Genomic DNA, 18,591 nt, shown 5'->3' with positions numbered 1-18,591 from the left:
TCCAAGGAGCGGGAATTACAGGCATGCGCTACCACACCCGGCTGATTTTTTTATTTATTGTAGAGATGAGGTCTCGCTGCCCAGGCGGGTCTCGAACCCGTGGGCTCAGGCAATCCACTCACCTCAGCCTCCCAAAGGCACAGAATGACAGGCTGAGCCACCGAGCCCGGGTTAATCTTATTTTTATTCAAGAATTAATCCACAATCTTGTTTGTCCTAAAATGTTTATTAACTGATGAGACCCTTGGCTACATTAACAAGTACTGATTAAATTTTTTACGTTTAATAGACTTTTTATGCGACTTCAACAAAGATTCAAGTTATTTTGTAAAATTTTTTCTTGTAAGTTGTGCAGTTTTTTCATTGTCAGAAATGTAGATATAACAAATGTCTGTGTTTCACAATTATATATTTTAGAAATAAAAGTTCAATTTTAAGTTTTTCAAACATATATTTTTAGGAGAATCTTTTTAAAAATATTATAATTCCTTAAATATAGTGATCTGAGAATAGGCAGGCATTCTTACTGCTTTTACACCGGTAGATTTGCCACCCTTTCATAACCCCTCTAATTTTTAAGTTATGTGACGTGATTGATTAACCTTGACTTTTCTCCCTGTGCTTGGTTTTATAGAATCTTGAGCTCAGAAAATATATCTCCAGGTTCCCTGCAGTTTCTCTGACACACACAAGATGTAATCCACAGCATCTTCCATTTAAATGATCCTTCATTTGGGCAGTCAAACTGAATGGTAATCATTTTAGACTTATTAGGGATGCAGCATCTCTTATCCAGGCATATCCCACAAAAAGTGGGTTTGTAACTCTGAGTACTTGAGCATCCAGAAAAGACGAATTTTTCAGCTTTGGAGAGCTGGAAAGTAGGTTGGCATGTTTTTCCCTTGGGGATCTGAAAAGATACATAAAATTAAGTCATTCTTTAAAGTCGATTACAGTCATTTAGAAAACTGATATTGCATAGAACATTTTATAACCCAGGCATACAGATATAATTATTTTGAAGGCATTAATAATGGCTGCTGGGTCGTGACTTCCAGCACCTCCTCTTCTCCACCTTGGCACCCCTCTCACCAGAGGTCTGTTCCCCTATTCATACTCTGTCATAGTACCCACTCCTCAGTGCTTTCTGCTATCTATCCTTTAATCAACTTCATGTTAAATAAACATTTCTGTTTTGTTTAATATCAAAGGCCATATCTTAAATGTTCTTGAACCTAAGACTTAGCAATTCCCTAACAGCTTAGACAGTTTAGGGTGGATGAGTTAGATGAATAAGTATTCTAATCCCTTTAAAATTGACTTGTTAACTTGCTAATTTGAGAGGGAGTAACGGGGCTGAGAAGGATTTTGTAGCATTTCTAAAAATTATTCTTTTGAGACAGACATCTTGCCTAGCTCAAGAAATAAGACCTGCTTTAGTTATACCAATCTTGGGGTAAATATTTAACCATAGTCTTTAGCAAGTTACTATCTCAGCACAAAGCATTTTGAGAATGGTGTTGTCCCCCCTCCAAATTCATGATCTATAACTAGGATCAGAACATCTCTACTTGGATGCCCATGATACCTGTTTTATAATTATGGTGTAGCAACCAAAATCTTTGATTCAATGATTTGATGTCACTATATATGGGAAAAAAGAAGTTAGAAGCAGAAAAGGATCCACTGGTAGGGACCAATATACTTGGAGGGGGTCGCACAAAAAGTCAGGCTGATCAAACCCATATTACCAAGGCAAAAGAGTGTCTAGAATTAATAGGTTAACACTTAACTCTCTGCTTGGTAAAACTCACAAAGTAGATAAATTAGTGTCTGTTTTTCTCTGAAATAGCTTGGCTTTAAGAGTTATAATGATACCTGAGCTCAGGGGTTCGAGACCAGCCTGGGCAACTTGTGAGACCTCATCTCCAGAATAAATCAAAAAATAAACCAGGTGTGGTAGCACACGCCTGTAGTTCCAGCTACTTGGAAGGCTGAGGTGGAAAGATCGCCTGAGCCCAGCAGGTCGAGGCTGCGGTGGCCATGCGTGTGCCACTGCACTCCAACCTGGGCTACAGAGTGAGACTCCAACTCAAAAGGAGTTATAATGAGGTGGTTTTATTTTTCTAAGAATCAAACACTATTCCTCCCTCCAACACACGCTTTCTAGGAATCTCTTAATATTGAAGTATAATTAAGGTAAATCTGGTTTATCTTTACCTTAACTGTCTTTAATACATTGCTGTCACAAGGCTGAATATAACACAATCTTTTCTCATTCCTCATTTCACAGTTGCTGTTTTCATTGGTCACTCTGTTAGAAATTCCCATTCCACATGTTCTGGAGCAGGGAGTCCACTTGGTAGCTTGTACAAGACACTTTTTTTTCCAAATAAGTGGGAGATTTATGTATGCTAAAATTAAGGGAAAAATACATCTGTACACATACATACATACTTGGATAGATAACTTTTAATGGTTTTAAGTTAGTATTTAAAAGATCTGAGCTGGGCTCGGTGGCTCAGCCTGTAATCCTGCGCTTCGGGAGCCTGAGGTGAGTGGATTGCCTGAGGCCGCGGGTTCGAGACCCGCCTGGGCAACTTGGCGAGACCTCATCCCTACAATAAATAAAAATTTAAAAATTAGCCAGATGTGGTAGTGTGCGCCTGTAGTTCCAGCTACTTGGAAGGCTGAGGCGGAAGGATCGCCGGAGCCCAGGAGATCGCACTCCAGTCTGGGTGCACTCTAGACTGGGTGACAGAGTGAGACTCCAACTCAAAAAAAAAAACAAAAAAAACCACAAAAGATCTGAATCTTTTTGTTTTTGTATAATGTAACTCATAATAAAAAGAAGCTTATGGTCTAACTCATCACTCCATCTTCCATTTTCCCACACCCCAAATTATCTTTCAATCACGTGTTATAGTCCAGTTTCTTAGGAGTAAAAATAACATATCTTTGAAAAACTGGATAGATTAGCCCATTTTCATCTTTCTGCTCAGCCTGTCCTCTGAATCTAAACCTAAACTTATGTTCTGATTGATGTATGTTTTTTCCCCAGGTTCTTGCTGCATTATATTTCCAACAATTAATAAAATACACATTAGTAGTATTAGGGAATTCAAGATACTGATCAGAACAGTATGTTAAATGTCATGAGATGTTAGAATCTAAAATACAAACATTTGAGAATAGGACTATCAACTTGATGTTTTCCTCCATGTGTTGTAATCTAGCCTTTTAGAAAATTCTTTAATGAGTTAAAGTAATATTACACTGAACTAAACTAAATGATCACTATATGCTGAGTCATTGCAAATGTATAATGTCACTTAGCTTGTCACATTCCCTGTGCCATCAGGTCCATGATACTCTCCAGCTGACTAGCCATTTTATATCACTTATGGAAAGACATAGGGATTGCATGGATGAGTGGATCTGTGAATGGGTCAGTGAGTGGGTGGACAGAGTCCCTCCATTGCTGCTTAGAAAAGGGTAAACAGAATTCAAGAGGATATAATACTTTCTCCATGTCCATGTAAAGGCCCTGGGAGCTTCCTGTTACACTCATGAATGAATTCGACCCTTGGTTTATTTTAGGCAGACTACATGTTGGTTTATTGTCTCAAGGCATTTTCTTAAGGTTAATGCATATCTTAAAATGGATGCTCTGGGAGTAAGGTAATTTGGGTCTGTATGGCAGAATTCTGGCTATATTCCCTTAAAATATCAATTTAAAACTCAGAACTTAAGACCCAGAAAGATGCCTTCTTTATAGGAAACAGTTACTTTGAAGTGTGTGAGGTCTTTGAATAAAACGATTGTGGATTCTGCTTTCTGTGTTACTCCAGTGGATCCTGCACTTTCACATGGAATGAGGGAGCGGCAGCAGACGCATGAAGATGCCTGGAAGGCAGGCAACAGTGTCACGTGGGAAGCAAGTGAGAAGCCTGGCCCACATCTGCGGTCAGCAGAGGTGGGTGACGTCACGCATGATTGGCAGCCCCACTTGTCAAACCAAGAGCTGCAGTTTGGAAGTTTAACTACAACTTGGTTTATAATTTCAGAAGTTTTAGGCGTTAGCAGTGTCGACTGAATAACCAGGCACAGTAAATGCAAGTTCATTAGAAAGCAAGAAGACAAGAAGAGACTTTCAAAGTAGAAGCTTAGTGCTTGGTGAACACTGGGGGGAAAGCACATAGGTGTCATGTCACTGCAGGCTTCAACCTGACCCAGCAAATGCTGGTTCCAGCCACAAACCCATATCACTTACTATCACAAACATATCTTAAATTTTGTGTCTTATCATTGGGGCTAATTCTAAGGCCAAACTCCTGCGTGGGCTGTAAGTGTTGTTTCACAGTTAAGCAGAGAAGAGTCATTAGACTGAATATAGACTTCCCTTTAAACACATCTAGGCCTGAAAAATACCGGAGAGCACTTGGGAAGGTTTTTTCTTTTTATGTAGCAAAGCACTAGCTACTACAACAGGTCATCTGATGCCTCCTCAAACCAGGCTCCAAGTGAATCCTCTAAAACTGCTCCAGATCCACAACAGAGAGTAGCCGGAGCTTGATCCAAGGGGCTTTACTTGGGGAAAACTGCCCTAAGATAGCACCCTCCAGAAAAGCTCATGTATGGGTTCTAAGAAGAGCCTTATATTGAGACACGAAGATCCCATATGGAAAATCAACTGTTTCTGTGTCGTTTGAAAAAAGAACAACTTGGTTTATAATTTTAGTAGTTTTAGGCATTAGCAGTGTCAACTGAATAACTGTGTACAGTAAATGCAAATTCAATACAACCTGGTCAATTTTTTCTAGTTAACTGACATCATCGGAGTCCCAAAGAATGTTCTTCTCAGAGTTAGTTTTCAATTCGCTAAAACTTATTTATCTGATCATAATTGGGGTTTTTTGTTTGTTTGTTTGTTTTGAGTTGGTGTCTCACTCTGTCGCCCAGACTGGAATGCAGTGGCCGCTCCCGGCCACCGCAGCCTCGACCTGCTGGGCTCTGGCGATCCTTCTGCCTCAGCCTTCCAAGTAGCTAGAACTACAGGTGCACGCTACCACGCCCGGCTGATTTTTTGATTTATTGTAGAGATGAGGTCTCGCCTGCCCAGGTGGGTCTCGAACCCACGGGCTCAGGCATTCCACTCACCTCAGCCTCCCAAAGGCGCAGGATTACAGGCTGAGCCACCAAGCCCAGCTTGATTATAATTGTTTTTATTAAACATCCACATGATAAAAATGAATTTAGGAGTCTTTAACATATACAAATATTCTGTATTTCCATGGCTCATTTTACTAATCTCTAAACAATTAAAAAAAAAAAAAGGCAGGCATTCTTGATTTCTAGATGAAAACACAGAGATGTGAACAGAAACCAGACATCAATCCAGCCCCTTTGAGTCCTCTCTCTTTTGGACTTCATTTGCTGGTGATTCTGAAACTCCTGTCCTCAACATACCGTGGAACTTAAATAAGATGCTAACTTAGAGCAGACAAGAATACAAGGTTTATGAATATATTTAAGTTAATTGCAAATGGCCAAGTGCTCAAGATGAACAATAAAGAGACACATTTTATTTTTTTGACCATGTACATACGTGGGTAACCCACTCAATGCTTATTTCTGTGTGTGTTGAGATAGAGACATTAGTCATTGTTGAGCTTCAGTTTATAATGAGTGGAATGGCTTTATGTGATTTCTATTTTTAGAAATGATATTTACAAGTTCAAAGTGTATGTCCTACGTATTTTCAACCAGTAGCCTTGCATTTCCACTTATCTCATACCGTAAGGTTGCCCTTGAAGGTTTAGGAGACTGCATGGTCAAACTTCTTGCTCATAACAGAACAATACTAACAGAAGTTTTCCAGGATACATATGGACAGTATTCAGTCAATTTTCCTGAGAAGAGACTGGGAATCAGAAGAGGAATAAAATTTTAGAAGAGCTTCCGGACCTAGTATATCTTTTAAAAATAGTTTTAAATATTTTGTAAAAATCCAAAACATGGCCGGGCTCAGTGGCTCAGCCTGTAATCCCAGCACTTTGGGAGGCCGAGACAAGTGCACTGCCTGAGCCTGCGGGTTCGAGACCCACCCGGGCAATTGGGCGAGACCTTGTCTCTACAATAAATCAAAAATTAGCCAGAAGTGGTAGCGCGCTCCTGTAGTTCTAGCTATTTGGAAGGCTGAGGCAAAAGGATCGCCAGAGCCCAGCAGGTCAAGGCCGGAGCCCAGCAGGTCAAGGCTGCAGTGGCCGGGAGTGGCCAGTGCACTCCAGTCTGGGCAACTGAGTGAGACTCCCAACTCAAAAAAAAAAAAAAAAAACTCCAAAACATTATGTTTCCTTCTCAGATACTTAGAATATACCTGCCTGAAGCAAAGACCAAGTAAATGGTACACCCAAACTAAATCTCACTCTAACCACCAGTCAATAAGTACTTACTAAGTACATATGATATGCAAAATGAAAGAAAACTGCCAAATACATACATTAAAAAGTAGGTTTACTTATGAGCACCTGGCATTGAGTAGCTTGCTGAGAGCTGCTGTAGTAATGGTCCCAGGCTGCAGTTGGATTGACCAGACTTCTTTCCACCTTTTGCTCCAGAGCAGTGACTGTTGGCCAGCTTTGGTATGAACAGCGGCATGCATCCAATGGCCCCACTCACACAGAGGCAGCTAAACAGGGGGCTGGGCTGGAAAGCTTGGCCGTTGTGATAACGTACACTGTTGAACTCACACCCAACTGCTACAAGGTCTGAAAAGAGAAAAGAGCAACGTCACCAAAGAAGCCGTCACTTGAGGCCATCTAGGCCTCCGTTAAAAGCCTCAAAAGAAACAGCTCTCCTTCTTAGGTCCCATTTGGGCCCTCCTTCACAGGACATCTATAGAAAGATTTAGATGAGTCATTTTCATTATACTGTAGGCTGTAGACCCCACACAGTCACCTCTAGATTTAAGGCCAATAAAGGCCTGTTCTGGAACAAAGTTTATTTGTAAAATCACCAGAAGGATAGCAGTTGATGATTATGCATCTATGACATGGACTGGCACTGGTTAGACGGGGTTTCCCAGGTATCCAACAATAAGCCAGGATGTATTCTTAGGATGACAGGATAAGGAAATGTCTGAAGAAACCATAGGGTCCCCAGTTTCGTTTGTTTAGAGAATTGGAGGAGACTCTCACTTCCTCTGAGAATATCTTTGAGCTTCTGGATCAACTGTTCTCCAAGTGCAGCCCACTAACCCTTGGCAGTATCTGAGAACTTCAAGGGATCTTTTCAAGATACTATCACGGGGTTGGCCCTTTTCACTGTGTTGATATTGGCACTGGTGGTTCAAGAGCAGTGGTAGCTAAAACTGCTGGCACCTTAGCACAAATCAAACTGTAGGGGTGGTGTATTTTTCCTTGCCATGTTCTTAAGAAAAAAAAAAAAAAAAGACTAGTTTTGCCTAAGAATGTCCTTGATGACACAGTAAAAATTACTAATTTTATTGAACCTTAACCATCAAGTACAAATCTTTTTAATAGTCTGTGTGACAAAATAGAAAGCATGCATAGGACATTCTGTACCAAAGGATGATAGCTGTCTTGAGGAAACTTAAAGAACTATACTTTTGTTCAAGTTGTGAGCTGAAGCAGCCACTTTTTAGTAGGAATTTTACTTGAAGAAATGACTGACAATAAACTGTGGTTATTCAGACTTGGGCATTTCGGGAACATTTTCTTAAAAATGAACAAGGTGAACCTGCCACTTCAAAGAAAGCAATGACTGTGTTTTTTTGCCAATGATAGGACTCAAGCTTGCAAGCAAAAATTAGAATTCTGGAAAATTTGTATCTACCACTGAGATCTTTATGGTTATCCAATATGTAGACTTTTCTGATGAGAGTGATAATAATTACTGTGATTTTAAAATATTTCATAATTAAGTGTATCAATACTTTGAACATCTGTATAATACAGTAAACCAATATTTTCCAAATAAACAATGCATAGAGTGACAAAATTATGCATGAGTAAAAGACCCACCCCAAATGGGTCTTGGTTAGGCCAATGTGCTTTTTTGGTTTTTGGTTTTTGGGTTTTTTTTAGCTAGTCACATTTAGCAATGGGAGGTTACCTATAGACTAATGCATTTTAATGACACAGAGTTGAAAGTTAATTGATGTGGTTTCAGATTCTATTATGCAGCTAAATTTTAAGAAACTACCACTTGTCAAGTTTTAAGATACTATCAAAAAAGTATAGTCACAGTTATCTGAAAAGCCTGTCCAAATATTTCTCCCTTTCCAATTACATGTCTATGTGAAACCAGATTTTCTTCATGCATTTCAACCAGAAAAACCCATAGCAACAGATTGAAAGCAGATGCAGATGTGTGAATCTAGCCATCTTCTACTGAGCTGGACACTATGTAAGACAATGGCACTCACCAAATTTTTATTTGTTTTGGAAAACATGTTTTTCATAACAAATATATTATTTCTATTAATTTGCAATGCATTTTATTTTTAAATAAACTAGTAAATATTTTTAAATTTCTAACCTACTAAATATCAATAGATAAAATCCACATAAAAGCTCTTGTGTCCTTGTTAATTTCTATGGCTGTAAAGGAGTCCTCAGACTAAAAATGTTTTAAATGTTCTAGAACAAGGATGGGCAAATTTTCTGTAAAGGCAAACAGTAAATACTATAGCCTTTGCAGGTCAGAGTGTCTCCGTCAGGACTGCTGACTCTGCCACTGTGAATCAGCCATAACTTCTTGGCAAGTGTATGAGCTGCGTTCCAATAAAACATTATTTACAGAAATAGTGGGCTCAATGGTGCCCTGGGCCACAGTTAGGGACCCCAGCTATAGGCTAGCCCCTTCCCCATCTGTGCTTTGTCAAAGCCTCATCACATTTGGTGTGACACAATGTGTGGAAAAATCTGGCACATTAACCTTTGATTCTGCAAGGGCAGAGCCATTATTTCTTTTAGCCCTGCTGTGTCCCCAGCTACTGGCCATGGTGCCTGACTCTGTAGTGGATGCTGATTCAGTCAGTGAAATAACCTGCCCAGTTCAGAAGAAAGGGGTCTCCTTAATGCCAGAGTCTTTGATAGGCCAGGTTTTTTCCCATAGAATTCTCATTTTTTTTTAAAAAAATTGTTAAAAGCCTACTGCATACATTGCATGTCAGGTATTATGCAAGGTGCTTGGGGTTTTAGATCATGACTTCATTTGATCTTCCCAGCAACTCTACACTAGGACATCCATATATGTGATATGACCAAGTCACAGAGATATTAAACAACTTGACGAAGGTCACTCGGCGAAGCAATCAAGATTTGAACCCAGGTCTCACATTCCCAACCAACATAGTAGAGTGCTGACAGAGGCATCAGGCTACCAGACTTGAATGGCTCCACACATTCAGTCTGACTCCAAAGAAAGGATCTCATTTCATGCTCATAACCAAACTTCTGGTACTAATTTGCCTTCCCACTTGGGTTCTTCCACAGAGTGACTCAACTGTCCATGTGACATGAGTATTTCCTTTAAAAAATAAAAATTTTATTTTTTATCCCAAGAAATTTGGCATCCTGAATTAGGGTCAATGTATTATAGGCTTCAATGATCTGAATCTGTCTCCAGAGTTTAGACATATAAGGCTAAGGTCTGGAGTGACCCACCTTCTTTTTTACAAATCTGCTTCAGTAAAAAACACAGTGACTTGAATGTTAGTTGTGAAAGCTGAGGTCAAAGTAGTATATCTAATTATACAAATTCATATTTTTTTATTTTTTTATTTGAGTTGGAGTCTCACTCTGTCACCCAGACTGTAGTGCAGTGGCCACTCCCAGCCACCGCAGCCTCGCCTGCTGGGCTCCGGTGATCCTTCCGCCTCAGCCTTCCGAGTAGCTGGAATTACAGGCGCGCGCTACCACAACCGGCTAATTTTTTGATTTATTGTAGAGATGAAGTCTCACCAAGTTGCCCAGGCGGGTCTCGAACCCGCGGGCTCAGGCAATCCACTCATATTTTTAAACAAGATTTTTAGTTACAGAAAAGGCTGAATTCCGATTATTTTTTATAGTATTAACAACAACCATCATTTTGTGGCACTTTAAGAGACTCCATTTACATAATTTGTCCTATTTTTCATCTTTAAAAGAACTACAAGTTCAGTGCAATGAAAATCGGTTCTCACATGGTAGGTACCCAATGCAATGGAGCCAGTTCCGCCAGTATGTGAAAACTAAACCCACCTCATATTTCACCAAACTAAACTGATCACTCTAAGTTAACAATTGCAAGAAAAAAATCCCACCAGGACTCAGCAGGTCCAGAGGAGGACACTTACACGCACACACTCCAGTCTCGTACCGAGGCCGGTCTGCTGAGTAGTCACAGTACAGTCCCTTGTGTGGGTCACAGAGGTCAGCTTCATTGCAGGTGTCCCCGGGTTGCTTGGCACAGATTTTACAGCATCCACAGCCGTCCCTCACCAGGCTCACTCCGGGAGGGCAGCTGGGCTTCCAAGGGAGGCATTTGCAGGGCCAGTGACAAAACTGCCGGCGCTGATGTGCGCCTGCCACTTCTCCAGGCCTTCCTTCAGGTGTCGCGTCTGACAGCCCCATGCCCTGTGCTCTGCAGCAGAGCTGAGTTGATGATAAAGGTGGCGTTAGAAATGGTTTTTCTCTATTTGCCAACAGCATATCTGACAAAGATTTAACATCCAGGATCCACAAGGAACTCAAGCGTGCCCAATGGGCGAAAAAAAAAAAGCAGGCAAAAGAGATGAATAGACACTTCTCAAAAGAAGATGTAGAGGCAGCCAACAGACACATGAAAAAATGCTCAGCCTCACTAATTATCAGAGAAATGCAAATCAAAACCACACTGAGATACCACCTAACCCCAGTAAGAATGGCCATCACTAATAAAACAAAAAACAACAAATGATGGCGAGGATGTGGGGAAAAGGGAATGCTTCTACACTGCAGGTGGTAACGTAAACTATTTCAACCTCTATGGAAAACAGTGCTGCAATTCCTAAGAGAACTAGAAATTGAACTTCCATACAACCCAGCAATCCCCCTTCTGGGAATATACCTGGAGGAACTCAAATCACTCTACAAAAAAGATACCTGCACATGCATGTTTATTGCAGCCCTATGCACAATAGCAAAAACAAGGAGCCAATCGTGCTGCCCATCTTGTTTTGGAACCAAGAAACACTAAGTTCTTGGTTCCAAAACACCTTGAGATCAGATCATTCTTGATCTCCCCCCTCATATTTCACATCTGATCCTGCCCACCAATCCTGGTGGTTTCACCTTTAGAATCACCTGCTAACCGGGCTTGGTGGCTCAGCCTGTAATCCCGTGCCTTTGGGAGGCTGAGGTGAGTGGATTGCGTGAGCTCGCGGATTCAAGACCCACCTGGGCAGCGAGACTTCATCTCCACAATAAATCAAAAAATCAGCCGGGCATGGTAGCGCATGCCTGTCATTCCGGCTTCTCGGAAGGCTGAGGCGGAAGGATCGCCGGAGCCCAGCAGGTCGAGGCTGCGGTGACCGGGAGAGGCTACTGCACTCCAGTCTGGGCAACAGAGTGAGACTCCAACTCAAAAAAAAAAAAAAGAATCACCTGCTGAGGCCATGTCTTAACCTCCCTCCGCTGATCTCAAGCCCCCATTGTCTCTGGACTAGGTTAAAAAAATGTGGTACATATACACAATGGAATATTATACAGCCATAAAGAAGGACAAAATTATGGGCTTTGAGGCAGTGAATTTGGAGTCTATCATACTCAGTGATCTATCACAGAAACAAAGGACTGAGTAACATATTCTCACTCATAAGTGGACCCTGAACATTTATCACAATATTACAAGAGAAGGATTGGCAGTAGCAGGCCACTGCCCGGGGCAGGGTACACATAACATCAATAAGTGTGCCTGATCTCAAGCCAGGCGAGTGGGGACCAAAGGGAGGCACAAACTTCACCTGTGCAATGATTTATGTACCCAATCCTGACTTATACCCCACATCTTTAAAATAAAATTTAAAAAAAAGAAATGATTTCTCTGTAATTTCAGTGGTAGACTAGGAATAGAGGATTTCCTCAATGGGTAATACCTGGCATAGTAAGTTGTAACAATAATAAAAGTATTGCTGTTGCTGTTTGACACGATCACTTTCTCTTTAAACTAGTCTCTACTAGGCCTCTGAATTTCTTCTTCCTCCCTGACTACTCCTTCTCAGATTCCTTTGGTCCTGCTACTGCCAATCCTACTGTCAGTCCTTTGCTGGGGTCTTCTCATCCTCCTAACGCCTAAACACCAGAGCCTGAGGTTGAGACTCTAAACTGTCTCCCCCACTAGATCTCATATCCCACCCACACATCTCTTGAGCCTGACTCCGCCCACCTACTTAACATCTCACCAGTGGGCAATCCAATGTCACATGACCAGTGGGCAAATCCAATGTCACATGACCAAGAGCAAACACCCAAGTGTCCCCTCCTATGTACTTCTCTATCTGAGCAAACCCCAAGTTCTCGTTTCCAAGACATCTTAAGGTCAGGGCATTCTTGATCTCCCCCCTCACATTTCACATCTGACCCCCCAGCCAATCCTGGTGGTTCCACCTTTAGAATCACCCACTGAGACCATGTCTTAACACCCTTCTGCTCCCGTCTGATCTAAGCCCCTGTTGTCTCTCATGTGGACGATCACAGCACCCTCCTAAGTGCTAACAGTGCTTCCCCCTCTGTCCACGCAGCAACCAGGGAGTTCTTTAAAGTGAGTCAGTTCACTCTGCTCACAAGGAGCTTCTGCATGACATGATGACCTTTGATTCTGTGAGGAACGGACCTGAATCTTTTCCCTGTTGTGTCCCCAGTAAGATCCAGCCAGTCCCCCAAGGCCTGCACCACCACCCGGCCCTACCCCACTTTGCCCACTGTCACCCATCCTCTGCTCCGTTCTCCCCTGCCTCACCAGTCTTCTGGGACCATGACTGCTCTGAGTGGGTTCTCCCCTGGCATCTCCAGTGCTCATATGTCCATGGCCCTTAGCATGCAGACTCCTCAGCACGGCTCCTCTGACCATCCAAGAGAACCTACCCAGCCTTGACCCCATAGGACTCTACCTGCCCGTACATTTTTGTTGGTTTTCTGATTTCTACATCAAGAGTTTGAGCTTCTTGAGAGCAAGATCTTTGCCCAGTGTCTGTCTTGCTGATTGCTGTAAATATTTATTAAATCACAAGAACACGGGCATCCCATGTGCCTCACACGGTCATCTCATGCAGCCTTCACAGCCACGGTGTACAGTGACCATTATGCCACAGGATGGGCAGAACCATGGTTCCCTCGGACGTCTGTGTCCTACACAATAAAGGGGACTTGGTAGATGCGACCAAGCTAGGGATCTTGAGGTCGTCACCCAAGGTAATCCCAAAAACAGATGAGAGTCAGAAGACGTGACGACAGTGGCAGGAGCCATGCTTGGGGACGGGGTCATGACCGGGAAATCAGACAACCTAGAGAGCTGGAAGCCCAAGGGCAGGCTCTCCCCACGGCCCTGAAGCCCTGCAGCCCTGTAGGCACTTGGTTTCAGCTCCTAAGACCCATTTCGGACTTCAGGTAACCAGCACCGTAAATAACAAACTTATGTTGCTTTAAGCCACTAAACTTGAGGTGACTTACACCACAGCAGTGGGAAACTACAGCCTATTTTACAAATGAGGACCTGGGCTCAAATTATTTAAGCTTTTCCTAGGGGACACGTCAAGTCAGTGGTGGAGGAGACTGAAACCAGGCAGGGGGCTCCCAACCTCTCATCCCTGCCCTCCTGGCATCTCAGCCTCCTTGGCATCTCAGCCTCCTGACCTCTCACTCTCACTCTCTGACCCCTCACCCTCCTGACCTTTAACCCTCCTGACTTCTCACCCCCACTCTCCTGACCTCTCACCCTCCTCCATTCCTAGTCCAAGCCCTACTGCAACCTGCTTTGATAGAACACATACCCTGACTCCCTGCCTCAGTTTCTCCAGCCTAGACCTCCCTCCTTGAGCTTACAACTCATCCCTCCAAGACTCCATGAGTACCTCAGTCTCCTCCTCATGCCCACAAGCTGCCCTCAGTTCCTGTCTCAGTGGATGGGTCCCAAGCTGGGAAGCCGTAAGCCACCAGGATCTCCTGACTCCCTCCTCCTCCACTCCTGGACTTGTGGCTTACAGGAAGGCGGAGGCTCCAAGCACATATCCAGGCCTTCCCACCTCCTGCAGGCCTGCTCTCCTTAGTTACCATGGGTCACCCTGCCTAAGACTGAGCCCGCGGTCTGTTCCTCATCACTGTAAGGAGCACGGAGATGACAGCCCTGGACTTCCTGGGAAGGAGCGGGAGGAAAGGAAATACACAAGTGTTGAAGCAGCAGGAACAGCGAGGATCTAGAGCGGGGTCCTCAAACTTTTAAAACAGGGGGCCAATTCACTGTCCCTCAGACCGTTGGAGGGGCGGACTATAGTTTAAAAAAAAAACTGTGAACAAATTCCTATGCACACTGCACATATCTTATTTTGAAGTGAAAAAACAAAACGGGAATAAATGTCCTTGGTGGGCCGCATGTGGCCCGTGGGCCATAGTTTGAGGACCCCTGCTCTAGAGCCCTAAAATAATTCAACTCACAAGGACTGTGGCCCCTCTCAGCAGTGCACGGTTCAGCCGTGGCTGCTCGTGGCTCAGATGCCAGGTTCATGGCCTCAGCTGGCCTCACCTTTGTAGAATCTGCAGTCCTCCTCCCACTCCGCACTGAGGCGGTGGTCGACACCCCTCGCCCTTCGTCACCCTGGCCCTCTCAGCCCTCTCCTGCTTCTTCACGTTCTTCCTGAAACTCCCTCGCGGGCCCCTGTTGCCCCGAATTGGACTTCGATGTAGGCCTATTGGTGGTTCGTGACCCCTTGTACTTTTCTCCCCACCATGGGTCACCTCAGCCACCCCTTGCCCTCAGTTTCCATTCTGCACAAGATTCAAGACTGAGTTTCCAGTGCGGACTTGTCCCCTGAGCTCTAGACCCACGAGTGACTGCCTGCTGATGTCTCTACCCAAACGTCCTACAAAACAAACTCAGGCCCAAAATGCATTATCATTCAAGTCCAACAGCCCCGCCAACTCTTGAGTCAGGAGACCAGGTGTCTTCAGGGTCATACTCCTCTTCCTCACTTCCCATGGCCATTCGGTGACTCATCCTGCTTGTCCTGCTTCCCTAATATCCCTAGAACTAGCCACTCCTCCCATTTCACAGCTACTGAGAACGACTGCAACAAGCTCCTATCTGGGTTCCTCCCTCAAGAACGACATCATGGGTGTATTCTACAGAGCTGCCGAAGGACTTTTGTCAAAGATCAGATATGGCCTCATTCCCTCTCTCCTTAAAGCTATCAGTAACTTGCTACTGTCTACAGTGGACTGTTCAAGCCTCGGAGCACGGTATGCAAAGCCCCCTCAGCTCTGGCTTATACCCACCTCTTGAGCCTCAGCTCTCAATGTGTTCTCCTTTGGTGCCTGGCCACTTGCTAGACTCCCAACATTGCTTTTCTCCTTCCTGCTTTTCCTCTTGTTGCTCCCTCATAAAATATCCACTCCCAAAACTGCCTACCTGGGATGCCTGTTAATCTCTCCAGTTTTGAATTATTTCTAGACCATCTCTGATGTCAAAAGTAACACACCTGAAATCTAAGGATAGAGAGAAAATCAGGACAGTAGGCTGGGAAAAAGGGAAGCATTACATACAGGAGAAGAACAAGAAAAATGAGAACTGATTTATTAAAAGGAAGAAGAAGAAGAGGTGGAGAAGACGAAGATGCCCAAAGATAACAATGAAAGGAAAAACAAAAAACCCTGTCTGCCTAGTATAGTATATCCGGCAAAAGGTCATCAAAAATAAAAGATTTCCAGATTATCAGAAACTGAGAGAAATGGTTATTAGCAGATCTGCTTCCCAAGAATTACTAAAGGAAGGTCTTCAGTCTGAAGGGAAATGACAAGATAGTAAAAATCCTGGAAATACCAAATATTTGGGTAAATATAAGGAATGTTATGTTTCTCTCTTTTTTCCAGACATATTTTTCAGAAGTGAAATCTCAAGACAAGAGTCATTAGAATGGTGGTAGAAAGAGCAAGCATCAGACGAGAGACATGAGGTTTAGGAGAGCTCTGTGATCTTAGATGACGTCCCATCATTGGATCTTTGAGCCTCAGTTCTCCTCTGTAAGATGGGATTAATAATGTCTACCTTGTATGGTTGTTTTGATGATTAAGATAACAATTAAAGTGCCCAGCAGAGAGTTTGACCCACAGCAGATGGTCAATAAATGATAGGTATTACCAGGTCCTTCAAAAAATTCACAAAAGCAAAATTAAGCACAAACTAACACTTTCTTCCTACACTAAGGACATGAGTCCTGTGTTTGTTTTTGTTTATTTTGTTTCTGTGTTTGTTTTTGCTTATTTTGACCACATATCTCTATGTGGGAGTCTTTGCTATTTAAGAACACAGCATCCCTCAATTCACAATGCCTGGCCCTTTCTCAGGAATGATTGGAACAGGAGACAGACAGTCGATCACATGTCCACTGAGGAAGTACGTCCCTGAAATATCACATGGCCTGAACCACTGACATCCTTCCCACGATCCCTTCAAAACCACAAAATATATATGCAAACATATAGACTATCTTTACATATATAACGATTTTTATTACCTTGTTTTCTATGATACATTTCCCGCTGACTGTCCCACCGAACTACTAATTCACAGACGTGCCTGTGTTTTTCTAAATCACCAGAAGATTTCAAAAGCTCTGTCCTCCGTGCCAACAACCTCCTCCACTGTACAAATAAATCACCAAATCAGCCACCCTGTTTTAATCTTATTTAAAAATACCAAGGCAAGGAATTTCTCATATTAAATTAAACTTCCCTTTGGCCTGTTGCTTGGAATATTTCACAGCCTCTGTGGACTGAATCCCTTTCATGAAGTGAGAAACACATGGATTGAGGAAAGACAGAGTCATAGACTGTTTTAAAAATTGCAATGTTTGTTTCCAAAGTATTCCTTTCAAACAAGGACAGGCTTGAATGAAAAAAGTTGCTGTCAAAAATCTGTTTTTCCAGGGCCCTCTTTGCATGTTTGCCAACAGCCGTAGAAAGTCCAGCCCACAGCCCGCTGGAGACCCCCATCCTTGTGCCCTGCCAGGCTGCACCCCAGACTCTCCTGCACCCCAAATTCTCCTGCAGGAGCACACCATGGAGGTGGGCTGCACGCACATAGCCGCAAGACCTGGGCACTACTCCCTGAGAGGAGAAATGCTCTTCATTCCTTCCAGGAAGCCAAGGACCTGAAGCAGAGCTTTATCTGGGGAGGAACACAGCCACCTACTTCTGAAAATTTTCCACAAGTCTTTTATCCTCCCTTTGCCCCCAGTCTTTCTTATTCCCCCCCCCTTTTGGCCTGAAACACAAAGAGGGAGAGTGAGGAAGGGGCACACGTACCTGTGTCAGGCCGGGGAAGAGGAGACTGGCCAGGAGGAGGCCCCGCATGCCGCTGCGAGTCAAAGTGCGGAGGGAGTGCAGAGGCGGGAGCTGGCTCTCGCTTGGGCGCACAAAGCCACCCTGTCTCCTCTGCACACCCCACGGCTGCTCCAGGAGAGCACACACGCCTCCAGCTCCAGCCACCCACGGGCAGCTGCGCCTTTCGTCTCAGGCTCTGTTTGGACACCCTGTCTATTCCATGGCCTCGTCTCACACCCGCCCTCCCAAGGAGTGTGTCCCAGGGCAGGAGGGGGTGATGTTTTCCTCTGGGCCTCAACAGGGTGGATCAAGCGGCCACTGTTCTCGGAGCCAGCGTGCCACCTGCCTCTGGATAGCAGAGCCTGTCTTGGGCAAGAGGTGGCATTCAGGCCTTGCCTCCCCACTCAGCACCTCTGCCTGTGTCCGCCCTGCCCCAGGTCCTCCCTGGATTCTTCCCCCGACTTGTCCCTTGCCTGATCTCCCCCGCAGCACCCACCACAGCTCAGCGTTAGGTTTCTCCTCACATCAGTAGCAGGTTTCCGTGGGACTTCCCTGGCTCCACCAGCACTGACCCCCTATGATGTCCCTGTCCCGACCTCTCTCCCAACACGTTTTTCACACCAGGTGGATTGTGATTGGAAAAAATATGAGGGAACATGGGTGGACTCCCATAGTACCTGGCCTGAAAGACATCTCATCCTTCATGACAGATGACAATAGAGTTAACTTCAATCTTTCTGGGCCTAAAATCAAATGATTACAATAAATAATGCAATCAAGCAATTATTCATTTAACCAATTAAGATTTTTTTTTTTTCTTTGAGTTGAAGTCTCGCTCTGTCACCCAGACTGGAGTGCAGTGGCCGCTCCCAGCCACCGAAGCCTCGACCTGCTGGGCTCCGGCGATCCTTCCGCCTCAGCCTTCCAAGTAGCCGGAATTACAGGCGTGCGCTACCACGCCCGACTGATTTTTTGATTTATTGTAGAGATGAGGTCTGCTGCCCAGGCGGGT

At 43.9% G+C, this 18,591-nt stretch overlaps 1 protein-coding gene across 1 annotated transcript; it reads right to left on the bottom strand.

Moving 5' to 3' along the window:
- Nucleotides 1–560: 560 nt before the first annotated feature.
- Nucleotides 561–17,609, bottom strand: WISP3 (WNT1 inducible signaling pathway protein 3). Its single transcript, XM_008058994.1, has 5 exons — nucleotides 17,562–17,609; nucleotides 10,364–10,661; nucleotides 6,531–6,770; nucleotides 2,221–2,414; nucleotides 561–910 (listed from the first exon to the last, which is right to left on the bottom strand). The coding sequence occupies exons 1-5, from the start codon at nucleotides 17,607–17,609 to the stop codon at nucleotides 629–631; spliced, it is 1,062 nt and encodes a 353-aa protein (XP_008057185.1). The 3' UTR covers nucleotides 561–628.
- Between the last annotated feature and the right edge of the window lie 982 nt (nucleotides 17,610–18,591).

This window comes from Carlito syrichta, unplaced genomic scaffold (assembly GCF_000164805.1).
Source record: "Carlito syrichta isolate Samal-C Ts95f unplaced genomic scaffold, Tarsius_syrichta-2.0.1 Scaffold303669, whole genome shotgun sequence".
Taxonomy (NCBI): Eukaryota; Metazoa; Chordata; class Mammalia; order Primates; family Tarsiidae; genus Carlito; species Carlito syrichta.
The sequence above is the reverse complement of the archived record's forward strand: the minus strand, read 5'-3'. Positions and strand labels throughout refer to the sequence as shown.